General features: G+C 44.6%; 2 protein-coding genes across 2 annotated transcripts; both read right to left on the bottom strand.

Annotated features, from left to right (window-relative positions):
• Nucleotides 1–2,294: 2,294 nt before the first annotated feature.
• Nucleotides 2,295–7,422, bottom strand: LOC126380040 (uncharacterized). Its single transcript, XM_050029143.1, has 3 exons — nt 3,262–7,422; nt 3,066–3,163; nt 2,295–2,976 (listed from the first exon to the last, which is right to left on the bottom strand). Exon 1 carries the CDS (start codon nt 7,129–7,131, stop codon nt 4,468–4,470), a length of 2,664 nt encoding a protein of 887 aa, XP_049885100.1. The 5' UTR covers nt 7,132–7,422; the 3' UTR covers nt 2,295–2,976; nt 3,066–3,163; nt 3,262–4,467.
• A 9,150-nt stretch (nt 7,423–16,572) lies between these two features.
• On the bottom strand, nt 16,573–18,906 carry LOC126380047 (uncharacterized). The gene has a single exon (XM_050029165.1). It carries the CDS (start codon nt 18,904–18,906, stop codon nt 16,573–16,575), a length of 2,334 nt encoding a protein of 777 aa, XP_049885122.1.
• Nucleotides 18,907–19,064: the final 158 nt, after the last annotated feature.

Genomic DNA, 19,064 nt, shown 5'->3' on the forward strand with positions numbered 1-19,064 from the left:
CTCAATTTTTTGTACAAAAGATATACATTTTGATAAAGAAAATTCGATTGGTAAGTTGCTAGGATTTGGAGCACACGTTCTAAAAGCAAATATAATGCACACCTCTAAACACCCAGTCGACATTCTGTCAACAACGGTGGTAAGAGTTGAATGTGATTTAGTAAGCGGATCATATATTAATGGAGAACCTAGTCACATTATACATGAATTTGCTCTTAATGTGCCTCCTGGATACAGAATAGTAGAAGTTCCTAAAAACATTATTTATTTCCCCGTCAACCAAAAAAGTATCAGCTGCATACATATAAAATTATTAGATACTTCCAACAATCCTATCAACTTACGTGGTGAAGAAGTACAGCTGTATTTACATCTCAAGAAAAAATGATCGACTATAATAAATACACTACACAACAAACTAAAAACATCAGTCATCGCCGAACTATCTGCAAAGATACAGCCAAGAAGAAGGCAAAGTTAACTAAAGAAAACAAGGACTTTTTAAAAGCAATTGGGTTGTTAAAATGAATATTTTAGACATTTCTTCAAAGCCTGCTTACGACAACACAATAGATGGTGTCGAATACCATTCCTACAAACCATATATAACAAGTTTCAACAGGAATGATGAAATTCGAATACCTATAAACCAGCAAGATTTATGTATTTTACCATCAGCAAGCACTTTGTATTTGGAAGGGGTTGTAAACGTCCTGAAGCCTGGCACACCAGAACCGATATCGGCATCAAGTATTGAATTTACAAACAATGCTTTACTGTACTTATTCCAAGATATTAGGTATGAACTCAATGGAGTAGAGATCGATAGAGTTAAAAACGCGGGAATTACAACTACAATTAAAGCTTTACTATCTATGAATCAAAGCGATTCACGTGTGTCTAAAGTATGGGGCTGGGATATTAATGGTACTAAAAATGTAAACAATGGACGTTTTTCAGTTTCCATTCCTCTTACTCATATTCTTGGCTTCGCGGAAGATTATAAAAAAGTAATTATTAACTGTAAACATGAACTAATTCTGTTGCGAAGTAATACGAATCTCAACGCAGTGAAACTTAATACGGGTGAATACGTTGAAAATGTTCACATTGATAAAATAGTATGGCGTGTCCCTCATGTAAAAGTTTCTGATATAGAAAGGATTAATTTATTGAAACTCTTGGAAAAAGATCGTGGAATTCAATTAGTATTTAGGAATTGGGATTTGTACGAATATCCTTTACTTCCACAGACTACAAAGCATACCTGGTCTATAAAAACGTCTTCTCAAATTGAAAAACCAAGATATGTAATTATAGGATTGCAAACGAAAAGAAAAAATAATGCAAATGCAGATATGTCTAGATTTGACCACTGTTACTTGCGTGACGCTAAAGTCTACCTCAATTCTACTTACTTTCCGTACGAAAATATAAATGTTGATTTTGCCGGTTATAAAATTGCTTTATTATATGAACAATATGTGAGATTCCAACAGTCTTATTACGGACGGCGAGCAGATCCTTTGCTAAGTGCTAAAGAGTTTAAAGAGATAGCTCCTCTCTTCGTCATTGACTGCTCACGCCAAGTCGACAATCTAAAAACAGGATCCGTGGACGTTCGGGTTGAGATAGAAAGTGACGAAATTATACCTGACGGAACATCTGCTTATTGCCTCATATTAAACGATAGTATCATTGAATACAAGCCTTTGAGTAATATAGTAAAAAAACTATCATGAACGACATTGTGATCGTCGATCTTTTGGGGTTTAAAGTTAAGAACGATTTTATTGTGAAGGAATTGGCTATAGCATATGCTGAATATACAGTAATGTTTTTAGTTAAACCCCCTAATCCTTTTAATTATTTAACAAAACAAGAAAAAAAACAAGTACGATGGCTAGAGGCAAATCATGGGATTTACTGGAGTGAAGGTTTCATTGACTACCGTGAATTTAAACGTATAATTGTACCATATTTGAATAACAGAAAAATAATTACTAAGGGCTTAGAAAAAGTGAAATGGATTAATGAATTGTGTCCTACGTGCACGGTAATAGATATTGGTTCTAAAGGATGTCCTAATTTTATGAAACTGTGTGATATCTATGATAAAAATAATTCTATGACATGTGTAAATCATTCAAAAAAGTGTGCTATAAAAAGTGTGGTATGTGTAAAAAAATGGTATTTCGAAAATAATATGTACTTATTTGATTTATTTAAATAAAAAGTAAAATATTGATTTATGATTTTGTTTCATTTAACGGTTTTCTAGTAAAACAACGAAATTTGAAAAACACATTTTATTTATTAAGTTCATAAAACTGTTTAAAGTACAATAGATAAAAAAATATATTTTGAAATAACAGTTACCATATTAACTATTTCTACTATATACATTAAATGTTTCCATAGCTTGTAGTACTCTGACATTAGTCAGAGACTTTATTTGCGATGGAATTTACTGTGTTGTGAATACACGAAAATGCGATTCCAACATATTTATGAAATAATCGCATGTTACATATAAATACAAGTACTGTAATTACACAATGTCTTTGAAATATTGTTAATTAATTTTTCAGTCTGTCCCAATATATCATCATAACTATCTTTTACCATATATTGGGCTTTCACTAAAACATCACTTTTTTCTTGATTTTCACTTGTATTTGAAGCACCTAAATCCACTATGCTGATTTTAATTAACTTGGTGGCTTTCTCCGCGTTCCGATTTTGCACAAATGAAGATGACTGCTTCCATTTTCCGCATTTAACTTTAGATTTAATTATCTTCCTCTTCTTCTTCTTATCACTTTTCAGCTTTTGACTCTTGTTATCATGAGGCGCCGTCGATTTTGTGGTAGTCGCTTGAACAGGATACCTTTCATCGAAGTCAGCAAGCGGATCTTGCGCGTAAGGGTAGAATAAATCATCTTCGTTAACGTTTGTTAAATTATTCGACATGTTCTGAAACAATAAAACGTATCACATTAATTTATGTATAAAATAAAATACAAACATTTGATTTTATTTATAAAATAAACCACAGTACTTACCAAAGTACTTAGCAGGCACCGCTTTTAGTGCTACACCTTCGAAATTATGATGATGATTTTTAACCGTCAACGGTGTCTACGTCTTTCTCCACGAGTAACTGAAAATACAATGACAGATTAGACTATACCCCTCAACACATATAAAATAAAGTAATAGGTAGTTTATGCACACAATAACACAATAAACGAATATTACCTGTTCATACTTATTTAAGCTACAAGTTTCAACTTGTTCACCCAGCTCCTTTGACATCAGGTAACATGAGTACAGCGCGGATGCCAGCACTCGATCTTCTTTATCATGCGCGCCGTATATACTTCTCACAAGAGTTTTTTCTTTGATCTTATCTCCATCTCGGCGAAGACGATGAATTTGTATTGATACTGTAAATTTTGGGACTTCATCCCCCACTATAGCGAGAAAACTCATTTTCGGCATGGACGCGGACATTTTCGAAGGTGTTGCACTAACGAGAAGCGAAATAGAAATGAAATAAATTATGATGCAACGTCGCGGTCGCCGCGTTGCCCCGCACATATGCGCCTTCTCATGTTACCGCACGTGCACACTCAAAATCGCTTAGGTTTTCATTGTCGCGTTGTATTTCACGTTAACAAGTTTAAACATGAAAAATGGAGACTAGCGATTATAATTAAAGGAAGTATTTATCTAAGTACTTATTTCATCACACTAATGTTATAAATGCGAAACCCCTAAAGAGCTGAACGGATGAAATTTGGTAGCTAGATATATCACATAGCTACCGCATTAACGCAAAGGCTACTTTTTATCCTATAAATTTTGAATCTACGGTGATTAATTTCAATGATTGTGCAAGACAATATAGTATACTTAGGTATCCAACATGTCGGTACTCGTTGAAACAGTAAGACCTTCGCCACACTTGGCGGAAATTCCGACGCCGAACTTCCGTTGCGGTAAATAACCTGCCTGTGTGTGCCTGCTATTTGTAATTTTTATACAAATATTTGTATCGGCGTTCCGTTGCGGAAGATCCACGACTTAATTTCCATCAAGTGTGACGAAGGTCTAAGTTACCTGTCTGGTGATTTGGTAGGTATGAATAAATGAAACTATTATGTATATCATATTCTTATTTATTTTCTCCACTGCTGCTAACTTTTTATATAACAATCGTCATCATCTTATATTATATTTTTATGTTTATAGGTACCTACTTACAACATAAAGTATACTAACCTAAGTATTTACAAACAAAGAGTTCTAAGGATGATTCTTTCAGGGGTAATTGTTACATAGGTATTTTTACTTTTCTCTCTTAAAAACGAGCTTGCAATCTTCGAATAGATTATGAATCTGCTACATAAACGACTACAATTCCTCCCACTGCGAAGAACAATTGACCTTGAAAGAATCACCTTAAGCAGTACAGCCAAAAATTGATTTATGACCCCAAGCAAGGGTAGTCACTTTATCAGATTCTAACAATCGCTTATCATCGTTGCTAGAAAGAGCTATTTTATTTACTTTTTGAGTGAAAATTTCATGTTTAATTGATTTAAATAGAACATTTTTTTTGTAAACAACATCACCATTGTATAACACATGTTTATAGTCTGATACGCTCAAACCATTAATTACATTTTTTTTGGTACCCTTCGCCTTTTTTATTGTTTTGTTTAAGGTTTTAATACAGTAAAGCTTTGACCTTAATCCTACAAACTCTCTAATTATTTGTCCACCCATTTCGTCCTTGAATAAACCAGGAATCTTTTTATTAACAATAGGTAAACCAAATTCATTTTTTGGGTTGTAATTGCTTGTGTCAAAATATTTTAAGAAGTTAGTCTTCAAATCTTGGTAAATGTCATCTGTATGCACATTATATACGAAGCTATCAGTATCGGTATAGCACAACTTAATGCGGTTTCCATAAAATGGTTTTATTTTTGAGTAATGGAAATCGTACATATGACTTTTTGAGAGTTCAAGTACAGCAAAACCAATATAAATTGGTTTGTCAAGCACAATCTGTGAATGTTTCATCTGTATAGCTACCAAATTCTCAGAGAATATTGAAGCACTATGGAAATTGGGACTTGCTATTAAGGTCTCTGCGCCAGTACATTTTTTAGTTAGATTATTTTTGTCTGACCACTTATTAACCAATCGTACATCTACTCGTTGTTCTGTGTTCTCCAAAGTTTTTCCAAATATGCTGTTGTTTAATAATTTAAAAAAATCTTGTTCAAAAGTAGACTGTGCTTTCTGGCGAAGTTGGGTGTTGAGATCTATGTATTTTTTTAAAAAGTTACTTTGATTAAATGTTATAGCTCTATGAATCTTTTTCAACACCAAGCCATGTTCTAAGCATTTTTTTAGATGTACGTAATGAATAACATAATTGTATTTATCATACAAATTAGGTATTAATTTTTTCGATTTTCCTCTGGGTGAAATAATTTTTTCAGGACAAAATGGAAAATCATTATGTTCATCATGTAAATGTGAAGGGTACGATAAGTCCACCTCAAGAATAAAACCATTTTCAGAGTCATCCATAATATTTAAAATATTCGACTCTAAAGTTTTTAATTCAGAATCGTTCACAAATCTGAAGTTTGAATGTGGTAATGTTTGGCACATACTGTATCCATATAAATTGTTACAGTCAAAGTAAACAATATATGAACTTGGGTGAGATGGATCAAATGTTTCCAGATATTTATGATTTGCTTTAACATGTCGTTTAGAACACATGCAAACGCCACCGCGTATACCTTGCTGTATCATACGGTAAATTTCTAAATCAGTTACAAGTTCTAAACGAACGCCTGTTTTAAGGAGCATTGCATCAAATGATAGACTCGGAGCCGTAAGATAGAATGCAGGATCGAGTTGGTAATATTGTTTACATGTAAGTCGGAAATTTTCATAGATATCTGTCAACAAAAGTACATCTGTTATCAAGTACAAATCAGTATATTCACCCATATTGGTTAATGAAAATTTTAACCACACTGATTGAGCGTGCTCATAATCCTCATCTGAGATCGGTTCATTGGTAAGAGAATTGTAAAAACAGTCTTTGGGAGGCAAACACTTTTCTTTATATCGTTCCCAGTTACACATATAATCGTAAGGGTATACGCCCTTTCGAGTAAGCAAATTAAAGTGTTTTTCATCGGGATAGTAAGATTTTAAGTATCTAAATTCATCGTTTTTTAAAGTCGGGGTTAGTTTTTCTAAGCTAGTTCCCAAAAACTTAAAGGAATCTACAAATCGTATCTGAAAGCTATCGGTATCGGATATAGACACAAATTTCGTGAAAGAAATATAATTTTCTTTGGTTTTAGGTATGACCTTGATGGGTCCAGGAACTTTAGCAAGCTCCTTAATAAAAAGATGACAGTCATAACCTGAAAGATTATGAAAGAAAACAGGTAAGAATTTGGGCACTTGAAAGTTCAAATTACATTGACTGTGAGCCGCACCGCGGTATTTACCAGTTATGTGACAATGGTCTCTAACTTTATCCATAACCAATAAACGCTCGCATATGTGACAAGTTTCGGCATTTTCAAAGTTTAACGCATCACTTTCTGTAAAAACCATAGGTACACTATTACTTAATACTGCGCTTATCCTTTTTGCATCGTTGCAAATTGAATCAACAAATTTGTCAACACAATCTTGTCCTCGGTACGATGTAATGTGATTATATCGTTCATCTACAGTACAAACAAGATGATAAGCAAAAGCTACGGGCACGTGCTGCTGATGAGTCATTGTGCTTGACTTGATAGGATCATTTTCACAAGTCTCGTAGGGTACGAGCATTGACTCAAAATCTGCATAAACAACAAAAGGAACATTTTGTTTTCTGTTATAATTTTTGAACTCTATAAATGACCCTTTTGGGGGTAATTTAGTAGCTACACCTCCACAACTATGAGAACTTAACTGATCGGTCGAGTTGAAAAATAACAAACAATGTTCGCAAAAATACAACTTACCATGATGTTTAGAAATTTGACTTCTAACTAGTCGCGGTAAATCCTTGATTAAACAGTAATGTGACATATTACCTTCCTGTAGGTACAGTAGATGAATTACTTTTTTATTTAATGGTTCAGATTTGTAAAGAGGGCCGATAACTGTATTATTATCTTTTAAACCGTAAACAAAAATACATATTTGAGGGTTGTTAATTTCAAATTTAGCTATGTCTGAAAAAGTAACTGGAAACGATATATCCTCTACATTTAAAACGTCTTTGAAATTAGGATATGACGATACTCTATCAGGATGAGATTTAACTGGGTATAAAGCAGCTGTAACTGACCACAAAAAGCAAAAACTGTCTTCGTTTTTTATGTTTACACACGCTTTTCTGGCTTTGATTGGTGCAGGCAAATCAATGTGACCTGACCCTCTTAATGGTTGATATTTATTAATATTCAATTCTAAATGGGAATTATGTAAGAAGGTCCAACCACTATCACGTTCTTGAAATTCACATTTTTTTCTCATCAAACTAATTTTCACTTTGTTCATTAAACTATCAAAGTCATAATTTTTATAGAGAGTATAATTTTTAGTTCCAAAAGACTTTATTTCCTGAGAATCATTTTTTACTAAAAGAAAAACAGCAAAATGTTCAAAATTGAGTTTTATACAGTCATTTTCCTTGAGAGACAAATCAATTAATGTTTTGATTTTATTTTTTATATCATCAAGAAACCGATCTAAAGAATTATGACCATCCAAATCTGGTGATAATATTCTGTATGAAGCTATTCGGTTGCGAAATGCGGACTCAATTAATTCAATCCCGTCGCTAAAAGGAGAAATATTTTTATTTTTATGGTTAGTGCTTCGTAAATGCCCCATCCAATGAACACGATCTACAGAGACTTTACAAACTGTACAAAACACCATTTTTGATAAGTATACTTTAAATATACAAAGAAAATGCCTCGCCTTTCATACGCTAACGACATAAAATTGCAATATACACAATGAATGTATGATTTACAATTATAATTTCATAGGTATTTGGTTGAAAATTCAGTGGAAAAAAACTACTAAGTATCTTAAAGTGAAGTTATATCAATGAACAGCAGCAGTGAGAGAAAAGGTTGTAATAAGTACCTGAGTAGTAGCTGTACTTATTACTATTCGCTTATGAAGACGGGCTCACAATCTTCAAATAAATTATGAATCCGCTGCATAAACGATTGCATTTTCTCCCACTGCGGAGTCCCCCGATCTAACTTTACTTTAAGAGTAACTTCAGCCTCTTTCCACCGCTGATCTGGTTTAGAGGCAACAGCTTTCTCGGTGTTATACACCCGGAACTCTATATAGTACTCGCCAGACTGGTTGACGAGCTCCCGGCGCACTCGACCGTTGGGGACGCGGCTGGTCAAATAAGTCTGCAGCACTGCAGACTTCGACGTCCCCGAAGTTGCTCCCGTCTCAAACCCGAAGAGTCCTCCAGGGCCAGTACTGGAAACCGAAAAATACGAATAAGTAATAATTTATATAGGTTTAAAGGAACAAAGGAATAGCTGCACAAACGTCTCCGTCACCTTATTTTGAACTATGTTCATCATAATGATATTGTTCGTAATGTGTATAATGAATTATGGAGTGTAATAAAGATATCTACACAATTATTGAACCAGCTGTCCGCCCCGGCGTCGCACGGGTGCTCGGGTGAACAAAATACATAGGTATACGAGTAGCCTATGTTCATCAGAAATAATGTAAGATTCTAATGGTGAAAGAATTTTTCAAATCGATCCAGTAAGTTTCGGAGTCCATTCCATCCAAATATACAATTTGACAATCAAATCTTTCCTATTTATAAAATTAATAATGTAGACAAAATATGTAGAAAATTAGGTTTTGTTACATACCTCGATGAATACGTTGCGGTCGCGCCTGCCTCGTCGTTGGCGCTCGAACGCGACTTCTTTTTAGAACTGTAACAATAATGTTTATATTGAAACGATGCAAGTGTTACCGCCGTGCGCTACGATTTCCAATTAGAACGCTCATTATACCCATTACATTATTTTTATATTACTTTTGTTACTATTAATCAAGATACATAACATAACATATAATTATGCATGTATGTCAAAAGGGTAGAGATAGGGGATATGTAAGTTGTATTTGCAAATAGCGTAAAATTATCTCGAATAAAATAAAAGTAAAGTGATAGATATTAAAGTACCTATTTAATGTTCCACTGATGGGCACGACTGTCTCACTATTAACTTCTCTCAAAAGCACACAAGATTAAAGATAATCATATTATTAATCTTACCTAGTAGGCGTTGGGGTCGACTCCGCCGGCTTCCTCTTGCTCGCAGGCTTCTTTTTCAACACTTTTAGCGCAGACGTAGGCGCCAGCGGCAGTTGGGAGTCCGAACCGGATGAATATTCGTAGTTAGACCTGAAAATTAAGAAATCGGTTAGGTACATGGTATTTAAAATGTTGTGTAAATTTATTATGTAAAAAACTCCAACATAATACATAAACTAAAAGTAAATGTAAATACTTACTAACATTTTAACAAACTTTCTTGAAGAAAAGCACTGAAGATGAAAATAACACGGATGAGGATACCACAATTGTGGACAATTGGGAATCGATCAAAGGAATGAGTAAAGTTTAATGATTTTTCCTATTTTATAGAAAAACAATACAAATCCGTGCAAAACTGAATTATGCAAAATAAAACCTTAAATGCAAGACAATAACGGATTATGCATTGCATATTTCAAATTTTTGCATTTTGGACGCGTAGTCATCGCTAAAATGCTTAGTTGCTATTCTCACGAACAAACGAGTTAGTCGCAACACTTTGTAAAATGATACACCGCATATTCATATTAATTAGGTATTTATTACACAGACGTAAACTTACACCTATTTCCGATGACGCAGTACGACGATGGCTCAGTGGTTAAGAGTTTGATGTTCAATGTAGGTATATGTTACAAGTTCGATTCTCTACATACATTTTTTTCTGACTAAATTATGTACATTGAATATAAACGATAATCTTACGAAGAGGAATATCATGAATATACCTGCATACTGGTTGTGATGATTATATAATCACGATCTAGTTGTACATTAGGTAGGTACCTAAGTTGTAATGAACAAGGAGTGCAACGTTTCAATACTGATATTTTAAATAATATTAACCTTATTTCAACCTGCTTTGAATCGAACAATAAGTCGAACGTTATAATCACCATCATCATTACAGTTGAACAAAAACATAACAATATTTGAGTAAACGCAAAGCATTGATTCTGCATGATGAATCAAAAGTGAAAACTTGTTCACCTTCTTCATAATGTATTGTAGGTAAACCTGTACCCTGCAATAAAAATAATTTATCAAGCGAAGTCAGTAACTGAAACTAGTTGTTTATTAAAAAGTTTCCCACGAGTCAGAGGATACCTGATTGATATAATATATGGTATAGTATAGCCCACATTCCTCAATGCATACGAGGCACAATCTGTGTAATGTGTAATGTAATTCAGTATAGATTTTTGCCTTGACCGGGCATGACAAGTGAGCTAGAGAGTGATTTTGATTCTTTTATAAATAGTTAAATTAATTGATCACACTATTAGGAAAAAGCTTCCGCTATGGGAATTATATCATGTAAGTCAAATTCATTATGTTATTACAATTTGCTGTCCTTGAATCTAATTACGACTCACGCCAATTTGGACAGAATTTCTGACACCCATGTGGTAATTTTTGGGTCACACATTGTATCGTCACTTTTATGTCTAATTCTAGAGATCGTTGAGCCAATCTGGCATTGAATGACAGAATCGAAGCTGTTCTTGAATTTAATGACGACTCGCGCCAATCTGGATAGAATTTCTAACACCCATGTGGTAATTTTTGGGTCACACATTGTATCGTCATTTTTATGTCTAATTCTAGAGATCGTTGAGCCAATATGGCATTGAATGACAGGACCGAAGCGGTTCTTGAATTTAATGACGACTCGCGCCAATCTGGATAGAATTTCTAACACCCATGTGGTAATTTTTGGGTCACACATTGTATCGTCACTTTTATGTCTAATTCTAGAGATCGTTGAGCCAATCTGGTATTGAATGACAGGTTCGAAGCTGATCTTGAATTCAATGACGACTCGCGCCAATCTGGATAGAATTTCTGACATCCTTGTGGTAATTTTTGGGTCACACATTGTATCGTCACTTTATATCATAATTCTAGAGATCGTTGAGCCAATCTGGTATTGAATGACAGGACCGAAGCTGTTCTTGAATTCAATGACGACTCGCGCCAATCTGGATAGAATTTCTGATATTTTCGTATGGTACTTTGTGGGTCTCAAATTATATTATCACTTTAAGTATATCATAATTCTAGAGATCGTTGAGCCAATCTGGTATTGAATGACAGGACCGAAGCTGTTCCTGAATTCAATGACGACTCGCGCCAATCTGGATAGAATTTCTGATATTTTCGTATGGCACTTTGTGAGTCTCAATTATATTATCACTTTATGTCATAATTCTAGAGTTCGTTGAGCCAATCTGGTATTAAATGACAGGACCGAAGCTGTTCTTGAATTCAATGACGACTCGCGCCAATCTGGATAGAATTTCTGATATTTTCGTATGGCACTTTGTGAGTCTCAATTATATTATCACTTTATGTCATAATTCTAGAGATCGTTGAGCCAATCTGGTATTAAATGACAGGACCGAAGCTGTTCTTGAATTCAATGACGACTCGCGCCAATCTGGATAGAATTTCTGATATTTTCGTATGGTACTTTGTGAGTCTCAAATTATATTATCACTTTATGTCATAATTCTGGAGATCGTTGAGCCAATCTGGTATTGGATGACAGGACAGCAAATTGTATAGAGACATGAAGCAATCTGCTAATGAATTTGACTTACAGGAAAAAACTTGATTCGAACACGGACAGACCAAAATAATTTTCTAAGTGATATTATACTTGTGATATTAAATACAGTGATATGAAATCCCATGATGACTCGAGCTATACTGGTGAGTGTTGTAGTTGCTAACCGATTGATCGTAATATTAAGAACCATCGATGTTATTGGGTATTTCTAGACCATCGAAGTGAAGGGATTCGCGAAAATGTTCTTGGGCATTCTAGACCATCGAAGTGAAGGGATCCGCGAGAGCGCGCGCGATAGCGCGTTGGCGCTCGAGCGATCCGACTGAACGAAGATGGTCTAGAATGCCCAAGAACATTTTCGCGAATCCCTTCACTTCGATGGTCTAGAATGCCCAATAACATACTACTCCCAGGGTTGGTCGCTAGCTGGCGGAGAATACCCCCTCCGCCACCTTCCGGCGCCCCGACGCCGCGCGAAGGCCCGAAGGCACCTCAACGCCGGGACTTTGGGGGTTTTTTATTGAGGTTGGCTCCTCTTGGGCCGGCCGACCAAGGCAAGCCCCTTGGTCCTGGTAGGCCGCGAGACATGTCCACGACACCTAACCAGGATAACAAGTTTGGCGACGGTGGCCGAAGCCTGTCCGACGGGCATGTATTCATGGCCGCCGAACCCGTCACCGACGGCGCCACGCGCCTCCTCCTCCAGGTGGATTTTTTAAAGAGGTTGTCTCCTCGCGGCCCCCCCCACTTGCGTGGGAGCGGCCCCCACGCCTCGGAATACCGAGGGTTGCGGGTGGCCCGACGGCCGCCGTGCAATACGAACGACCGCCGCGCGCAGGCGAAACGCCCCCTCCTGGCGGTTTTTTACAGAGGTTGTCTCCTCGCGGCCCCCTCCACTCAATGTGGAAGCGGCCCCCGACCCCTTTGGCGCCCCACCACAAAGCGCTAAGGGGTTACGGGTTGCGCAACGGTGGACTTTGCCACCGCCGCGCTGGATTCCTCTTAGCTTCACTGCATCATTGGGCTAAAGCGGCACCCGCCGATGCAGCTACTGAGCCCCCCCGCCACGACAAGGCGAGAATCCATTGGGGGGGAACCTAACCTTTTTTTTTTTTTTTTTTTTTTTTACGTTGGAAAATGCGTTACGCATACCACGCCGCCCGGGGGGACGACGTGGTTATGTGGGACTCCCCGGGTGTCGCCACCCGGTATACCCACTAAAAACCAACGGTGTTCCTCCTTGCCGCCATGTGGCGAGGACACGGGAACGCAGCTGCACACAACCGCGTCCCCGCCGGCGGATGCCCATACGGGCCCAACGCCCATGGGAGCGCGTCTAGCGCCTCCCCCTCCGCCGAGGGCTGCCCCGGAACACTGGGGAGCCCTACGGCACGGGACCTATGTTGTGGACGGCGGTCCCCCGACCACCGGCCACAGGTCCCCGTCAAGGCGGCGCACGGTCAATAGTGACCAGGTGCGCCAGGCGCCGCCTTCCTGGTCGTCTGCGGCGCATCGGGAGTGAGTCAGCGGAGTTCTCCCGCTCTCGCTCCGCCGCTTCCTTCTCAGACAACACTGCGTCTGAGAAGGTGACGACCGCATTCCAGGCCGTTTCACTGCCCACCATGGCCACGATCATGGCGGGCAGCGAGAGGTCCGCCCCTATCACCGCGGACAAGGCAGCGCGAGGGACCGCCCAAGCGGGGCACTCCTCGCGGGTGTGCCGTGCCGTGTCCACGGTGTTGCCCACGCAGTGATGGCAGTCTGCGGTGGGTTCCCTACCAACCACCCCAAACAGATACTCACCGAAGCACCCGTGCCCGGTGAGGAGCTGCGTGAGGTGGTAGGTGGGAGCGCCTGGGCACTCAACCCAATCCCGCAGAACGGGTCGGATTGCCGCAACCAACTCCCGGCTGGCATCCGGGGTCTCCAGCTCCTCCTTCCATTGCTGGAAGAGGATAGTGCGGGCCTCCTCCCTCCATTGCGCTACCTCCCGAGGAGGCGGGAGATCGCCGTTGGAGTTGGCGTCAGCGCGCCGCCTGTACACTGCCGCGAGAACTCGCGCCTCTAGCTCCCACGGCGGACTGCCCGCTATTAGACAGGCCGCCGTGTACGACACTGTACGGTATGCCCGGGCCACCCTGAGTGCCATGACCCGCTGCGGTCGCCGCAGTAGGGTCCGGTTTCGGGCGCTCAGGGACTCCGACCATATAGGCGCACCGTACAGCGCCATGGAGCGGATGACCCCCATGTACAGGCGGCGGCATGATCCTCCTGGACCCCTCATGTTGGGGAGCACACCTCCGAGCGCTCCGGCTGCAGCCACCAATTTTGGGGCCAAGCGCCGGAAGTGCTCCTGGAAACTCCATCTGCCATCGAGGACGAGTCCCAGGTACTTCATCGTCGACCCGATGGAGATGGAGGTTCCGCCGACCACAATGTGGGCATTCGCTGGTGGTGCGTTCCGCGGCCCATGGAACGCCAGGGCCTCCGATTTGTGGAGGGCCACCTCGAGCCCGAGATGCCGAATTCGGCACACTACTTGCGCCACTCCGGCCGTGGCGAGAACGCCAGCCTCCCGGTGGGTGCTGCCGCGGGCCGACACGAGAGTGTCGTCAGCGTAACAAGTTACGCTGACCCCCCGCAGCGTGGCCCCGCGCAACACCCAGTCGTACCCGATGTTCCACAGGAACGGTCCCAAGACCGAACCCTGTGGAACACCGCACGACATCTCCCGACGTGCCCAGCCGGCTCGTGTCGGGAACACCACTGCCCGTCCGCTGAAGTAATCCCGGACCAACCTTTGCAGGTGGCCGGGAACCCCAAAATGGTCCAGGGCATTCATGACCGCGTCCCAGGGGAGCGTGTTGAAGGCGTTGGATATGTCCAACGAGACCGCCAACAACACGTCACCCTGGGAAACCGCCTCCTCCGCCTGCTCCCTGACTCGGGATATGGCGTCTATGGTTGACCGGCCGACCCGGAACCCATACTGGGTCTCGTGCAGTTGGATGTGCTCGGCGAGACGGTGAACGAGCACACGCTCAAAGAGCTTGCTCATCTCGCCGAGCAGCACGATGGGCCGATAAGCAGATGGCTGGTCAGCCGGACGTCCGTCCTTCCGCAGGAGCACGAGTTTGCCCTCCTTCCAGGGGCTGGGGAAGCGGCCCTGCACCAAACAACCGGTGAATAGGGCCCGAACTTGGCTCCCCAGCTCCGAGAGCGCTAGGGCTAGCACTCGTCCTGGCACACCGTCAAGCCCAGGTGCGGTCTTTTTGAGGCGGAGTTTTGCCGCGGCGTACCGCAACTCCGCCTCGGACACAGGCCTCACCTCCTGCTCATCCGCGACAGTCACGGGCCGGGCAGACCACGCCCGACTCGGAAACAGTGTTTGCACCACGCTCTCAACCAACTGGGGTTCGAGAGTCGTGGTGAGTGGCGGAGCCCAGGGCCGGAGCTTCCGCCTCACTGCCCGATATGGTCTGCCCCAGGGGTCCCGGTCTAGGATGGCAAGCCAATCCTCCCAGGACTCCTGTTTGGCCCGTGCTATGGCCGTCTGGAGGGCACTACAGGCGGTCCTGTACTGTGCGTACAAGGCAACCTCCAGAGGCATGTCGCGGATGCGACGCCTTCTGCAGCGCGTGTATCGGCGCCGAGCTGTTACGCACGTCTGGCGTAACTGGCGCAGCTCTGCGCGCCACCAATACACCTGCCTGCGTGGGGGGAGCGGTCTAGCTCTGGGCATCGACGCATCGCAGATGTTCGCAAGCGATGCGCCGAGCAGCCCCGCTCCCGCGTCGACGTCATCTGGAGGGTCGGTGTCCACCACCCAGCTCTCCACGATAGCGGCTTCCTCCGCCAGCTCGCGATCAAGCCGCCCAAGCACCCACCGAGGGCCATCCTCCGCAGAGGGGCGCATCGTTGGTGCCGTTGTGGCGGCAGACGTGGAGACATCGAACCGGATGTACCGGTGATCCGATAGTGTCTCAACGTCTGCCTCCACCCTCCACCTTCGGACTCTCCGAGCCAGGGAGGGGGTCGCAAACGTAATGTCTACGATGGACCCCCCCTGTTGCCGGACACAAGTGTCCTCGGCGCCTTGGTTGAGGACTTCTAGGCCCAGGGTCGCCGCCCAGTCCTCCAACTCCTCTCCTTTCGCGTCCGTCGCGGGTGATCCCCAAGCCGTGGATTTGGCATTGAAGTCCCCCGCGACGATCACGGGGAGGGAGGAGACTTGCGCGATCAGCGCGCTGACTCCTGCGAGAGCCTGCTCAAATTGAGCGAGGCTCCAGCTAGGTGGGAAGTAAATTCCCACGATAGCTATCCCGCCAGTGACTGCCCGAACGCATCCCCTGCCCTTCGCTACTTTATCGAGGGGAGGGGAGCCACCGGAAGTAGGGACGAAGATGGCCACCGAGCTGGTGTGGTCACTCGCCCAATCGTCCCGATTGGGAACCGCGTATGGTTCAGAGACCACCGCCACGTTTATCTTCCACTCCGCAATGGTCTGGGCCAGAAGGTCCTGTGCCCTGGCGGAGTGGTTGACGTTGGTCTGGAGGAAGCGGATGGGTTCCATTTACGAATTGGTGTCCATCCGCTCCTCCCTAGCCTTTTTGGCTTTGGGCTTCCGTTTGGCCTTCTTTGGGGCCTTAGTCATCGGCTTTTTGGCAGCGGAAATGCATCCGCCGCCGCCGATAAGATGAGCCGCCGGTTTGCCCGCCGCCGCACAAATGGAACAGTTGGGCTCGGCCGCACAGTCCTGCGCTTTGTGGCCCGGTTGGCCGCAGCGGAAGCACAGCTTGCTGCGGTCAACCTCGCAGACACACTTCACCCCCAAGTGGCCTGGCTCCAGACAGCGGTAGCACCGCGTTGGTCTGGAGCCGAGGAGCCTCACCCTAGCCGAGGTCCACCCGACCAGTACCCGGCCAGAGTCGGTCACCTTTTTGGCGGCCGCGACTGGGCAGCTAAGCCATAGGGATCCATCCCCTCTTGGGCCGACGACTATTCTCCCGTGCTTAACTTCCTCGGCCGAGCATCCGCCTTCCCTGGCCACCGCTTCGACCACTTCCATGGCGTCAGCCGAGTCGTCCAGCCCAGTGACGCGGATTTCCGCGCACTTCACTGGGCGGACGACCCTGACCGCCTCGGGGCTGAGGGCCTCCCTCAGCTTTTTGGCGAGTGAATCCGCCTTCGCCGCCGAGTCTTCCCCCCCGATTTCGAGCAGGCGCGCCCCCGTCGCTGCTCTGCGGAACCTCACATTGTCGATGCCGAGGTCCGCGAGAGAAACGCGCTGCCTGGCATCAGACAGAATGGACGCATACGTCACTCCTCTTTCTTCGACTCCGGGCACCAAGGTCAGCGTCACTGCCGCTGTTCTAGGTGTCCGGAGAACGACCTTCTTCTGGGCCGTGGGCCGGGGCTTTGGAGCCTCTTTGGCTGCTTTGGCCGCCTTGTTTTTGGCCTTCCGGCCAACAACAGCTGTCCACAGCTCCGCCGTTGGTGCAGGAGCAGCCGGAGCTCGTGCTTCCGCGGCCTCCTTAGCCGCCAGGCTCTTTTTCTTCTTCTTCCCCTTCTTTTTCGCAGGAGGGGGGTCAGAAGGACCTTGGCAGTTATTGCCAGCCCCCTTGCCTGCCTTCATGCTGGCCGTTTTTGGCCGTTGGCCTGAGCTAGGCCCAGCCATCGGGGTGCCGCTGCTGGTAGACGCGACTGGAGCCGCTGCTGGCTCCATGGGAGCAGGGTTGCCCTTAGCAGCTCTGGCGTCCGCTGCAAGCGGGGGCCGTCGGCGTGGTTCGGGGAGAAGTCGGTCCTCGATGCCGGCCAGCCGCGCGTTGAGCATACGGCCAAACATTTCGGCGTTGGCTCGTGCTGACTCCTCCAGCATCTGTCTCAGGTCCGGTTCCTGGGACTGGCTTGGCCGCTGCCGCAATTCCTGCAGGTCTCTGCGCAGAACAGCCACTTCTCTCGACAGCTGGTCATTGGCAGCTTCCAGCCGTAAGACCTCTTCAGACGTGGTCCGAGCTCTAATAAGCGACACCGCCTCCTGGATGCCTTTTACAGCGTCCTTTAGGGCCCGGACGTAGGTCCCCTTCAGCTGCGAGGACTTACTGGCCACCATCAGGATTGTGTCCAGGGACGCCTTGACGATGCCAGCTAAGGCTGCCCCCGACTGCTCTGCTTCCTCCGCTGATTGTGCCCCCGATTGGAGGCTGGGCTGTAGAGAGGCCCTAGCCTCCCTTACGCCTCGAACCGCGTCCGCTACTTCAACCTCAGCCATAAGCCGGAGGCTTTCGGCTATTTCGGCGTTATATGCGGCCTTGGCTGCGGCCAGGCCGACATATTTGCCGGTTGATATCGGGCGCCCTCTCCCCCTCTTGGACCTGTGCGCCGCCCCTTTGAGGGGCGACCCAACAGAGTCCCCAGAATCATCTTCTGGTTCGAGGTCCGACAGGTTCCTTTTCAGGAACGGCCGTCTTAGATCCGACCTCTCCGACGTTACCGTCACCATACTGGCACAGGAGGAGTCTGAGTCCATTGACTCCTCCTCCTGGCCAGCCGCTCTCGTGGTGACGGGTGAGTCGCAGCGCGTTAGCACCACGCTCAGTCGACGCCCTTTCTCGACTTCGAGTAGCCGATCCTTGCCGCTAAGGATCGGCTCTCCGGAGTCAACTCCCTCATCTGTCCCCTTGCAGGGACGGGTGGCGCACGCGCCTAGGCCAGGGCCTTGCAATGCTTCCGGGGTGGTGGTTCCCGGTCGCATCGCAGGGTGCCCCGCAGACTTGATGTCCGCTTCACGGCCGTTGAGTTTCTGCTGTGCCTGAGCACTCTTATTTTTTTCACCTGCTCTATCATCTTTCCTCCCTATCTCTCCCAGCTCCGACGCATCGACTGTATTAATTTTTGAAATATCCATTTTTAGTCCCACGAGTATGGGGGAAAGGGTGGTCCATCCGGGCAGTGCCCCCTGTACCCGGATAACCCTAATACCGCTGGGGTGCGGGAGGTGCCCCAGGGTTGGTCGCTAGCTGGCGGAGAATACCCCCTCCGCCACCTTCCGGCGCCCCGACGCCG

This window comes from Pectinophora gossypiella, chromosome Z, assembly GCF_024362695.1.
Source record: "Pectinophora gossypiella chromosome Z, ilPecGoss1.1, whole genome shotgun sequence".
Lineage (NCBI taxonomy): Eukaryota > Metazoa > Arthropoda > Insecta > Lepidoptera > Gelechiidae > Pectinophora > Pectinophora gossypiella.

What these genes read in the sequence shown, in the direction of transcription:
- LOC126380040 (XM_050029143.1), bottom strand. Translation starts at nt 7,131, where the DNA reads ATGTCACATTACTGTTTAATCAAGGATTTACCGCGACTAGTTAGAAGT.
- LOC126380047 (XM_050029165.1), bottom strand. Translation starts at nt 18,906, where the DNA reads ATGGATATTTCAAAAATTAATACAGTCGATGCGTCGGAGCTGGGAGAG.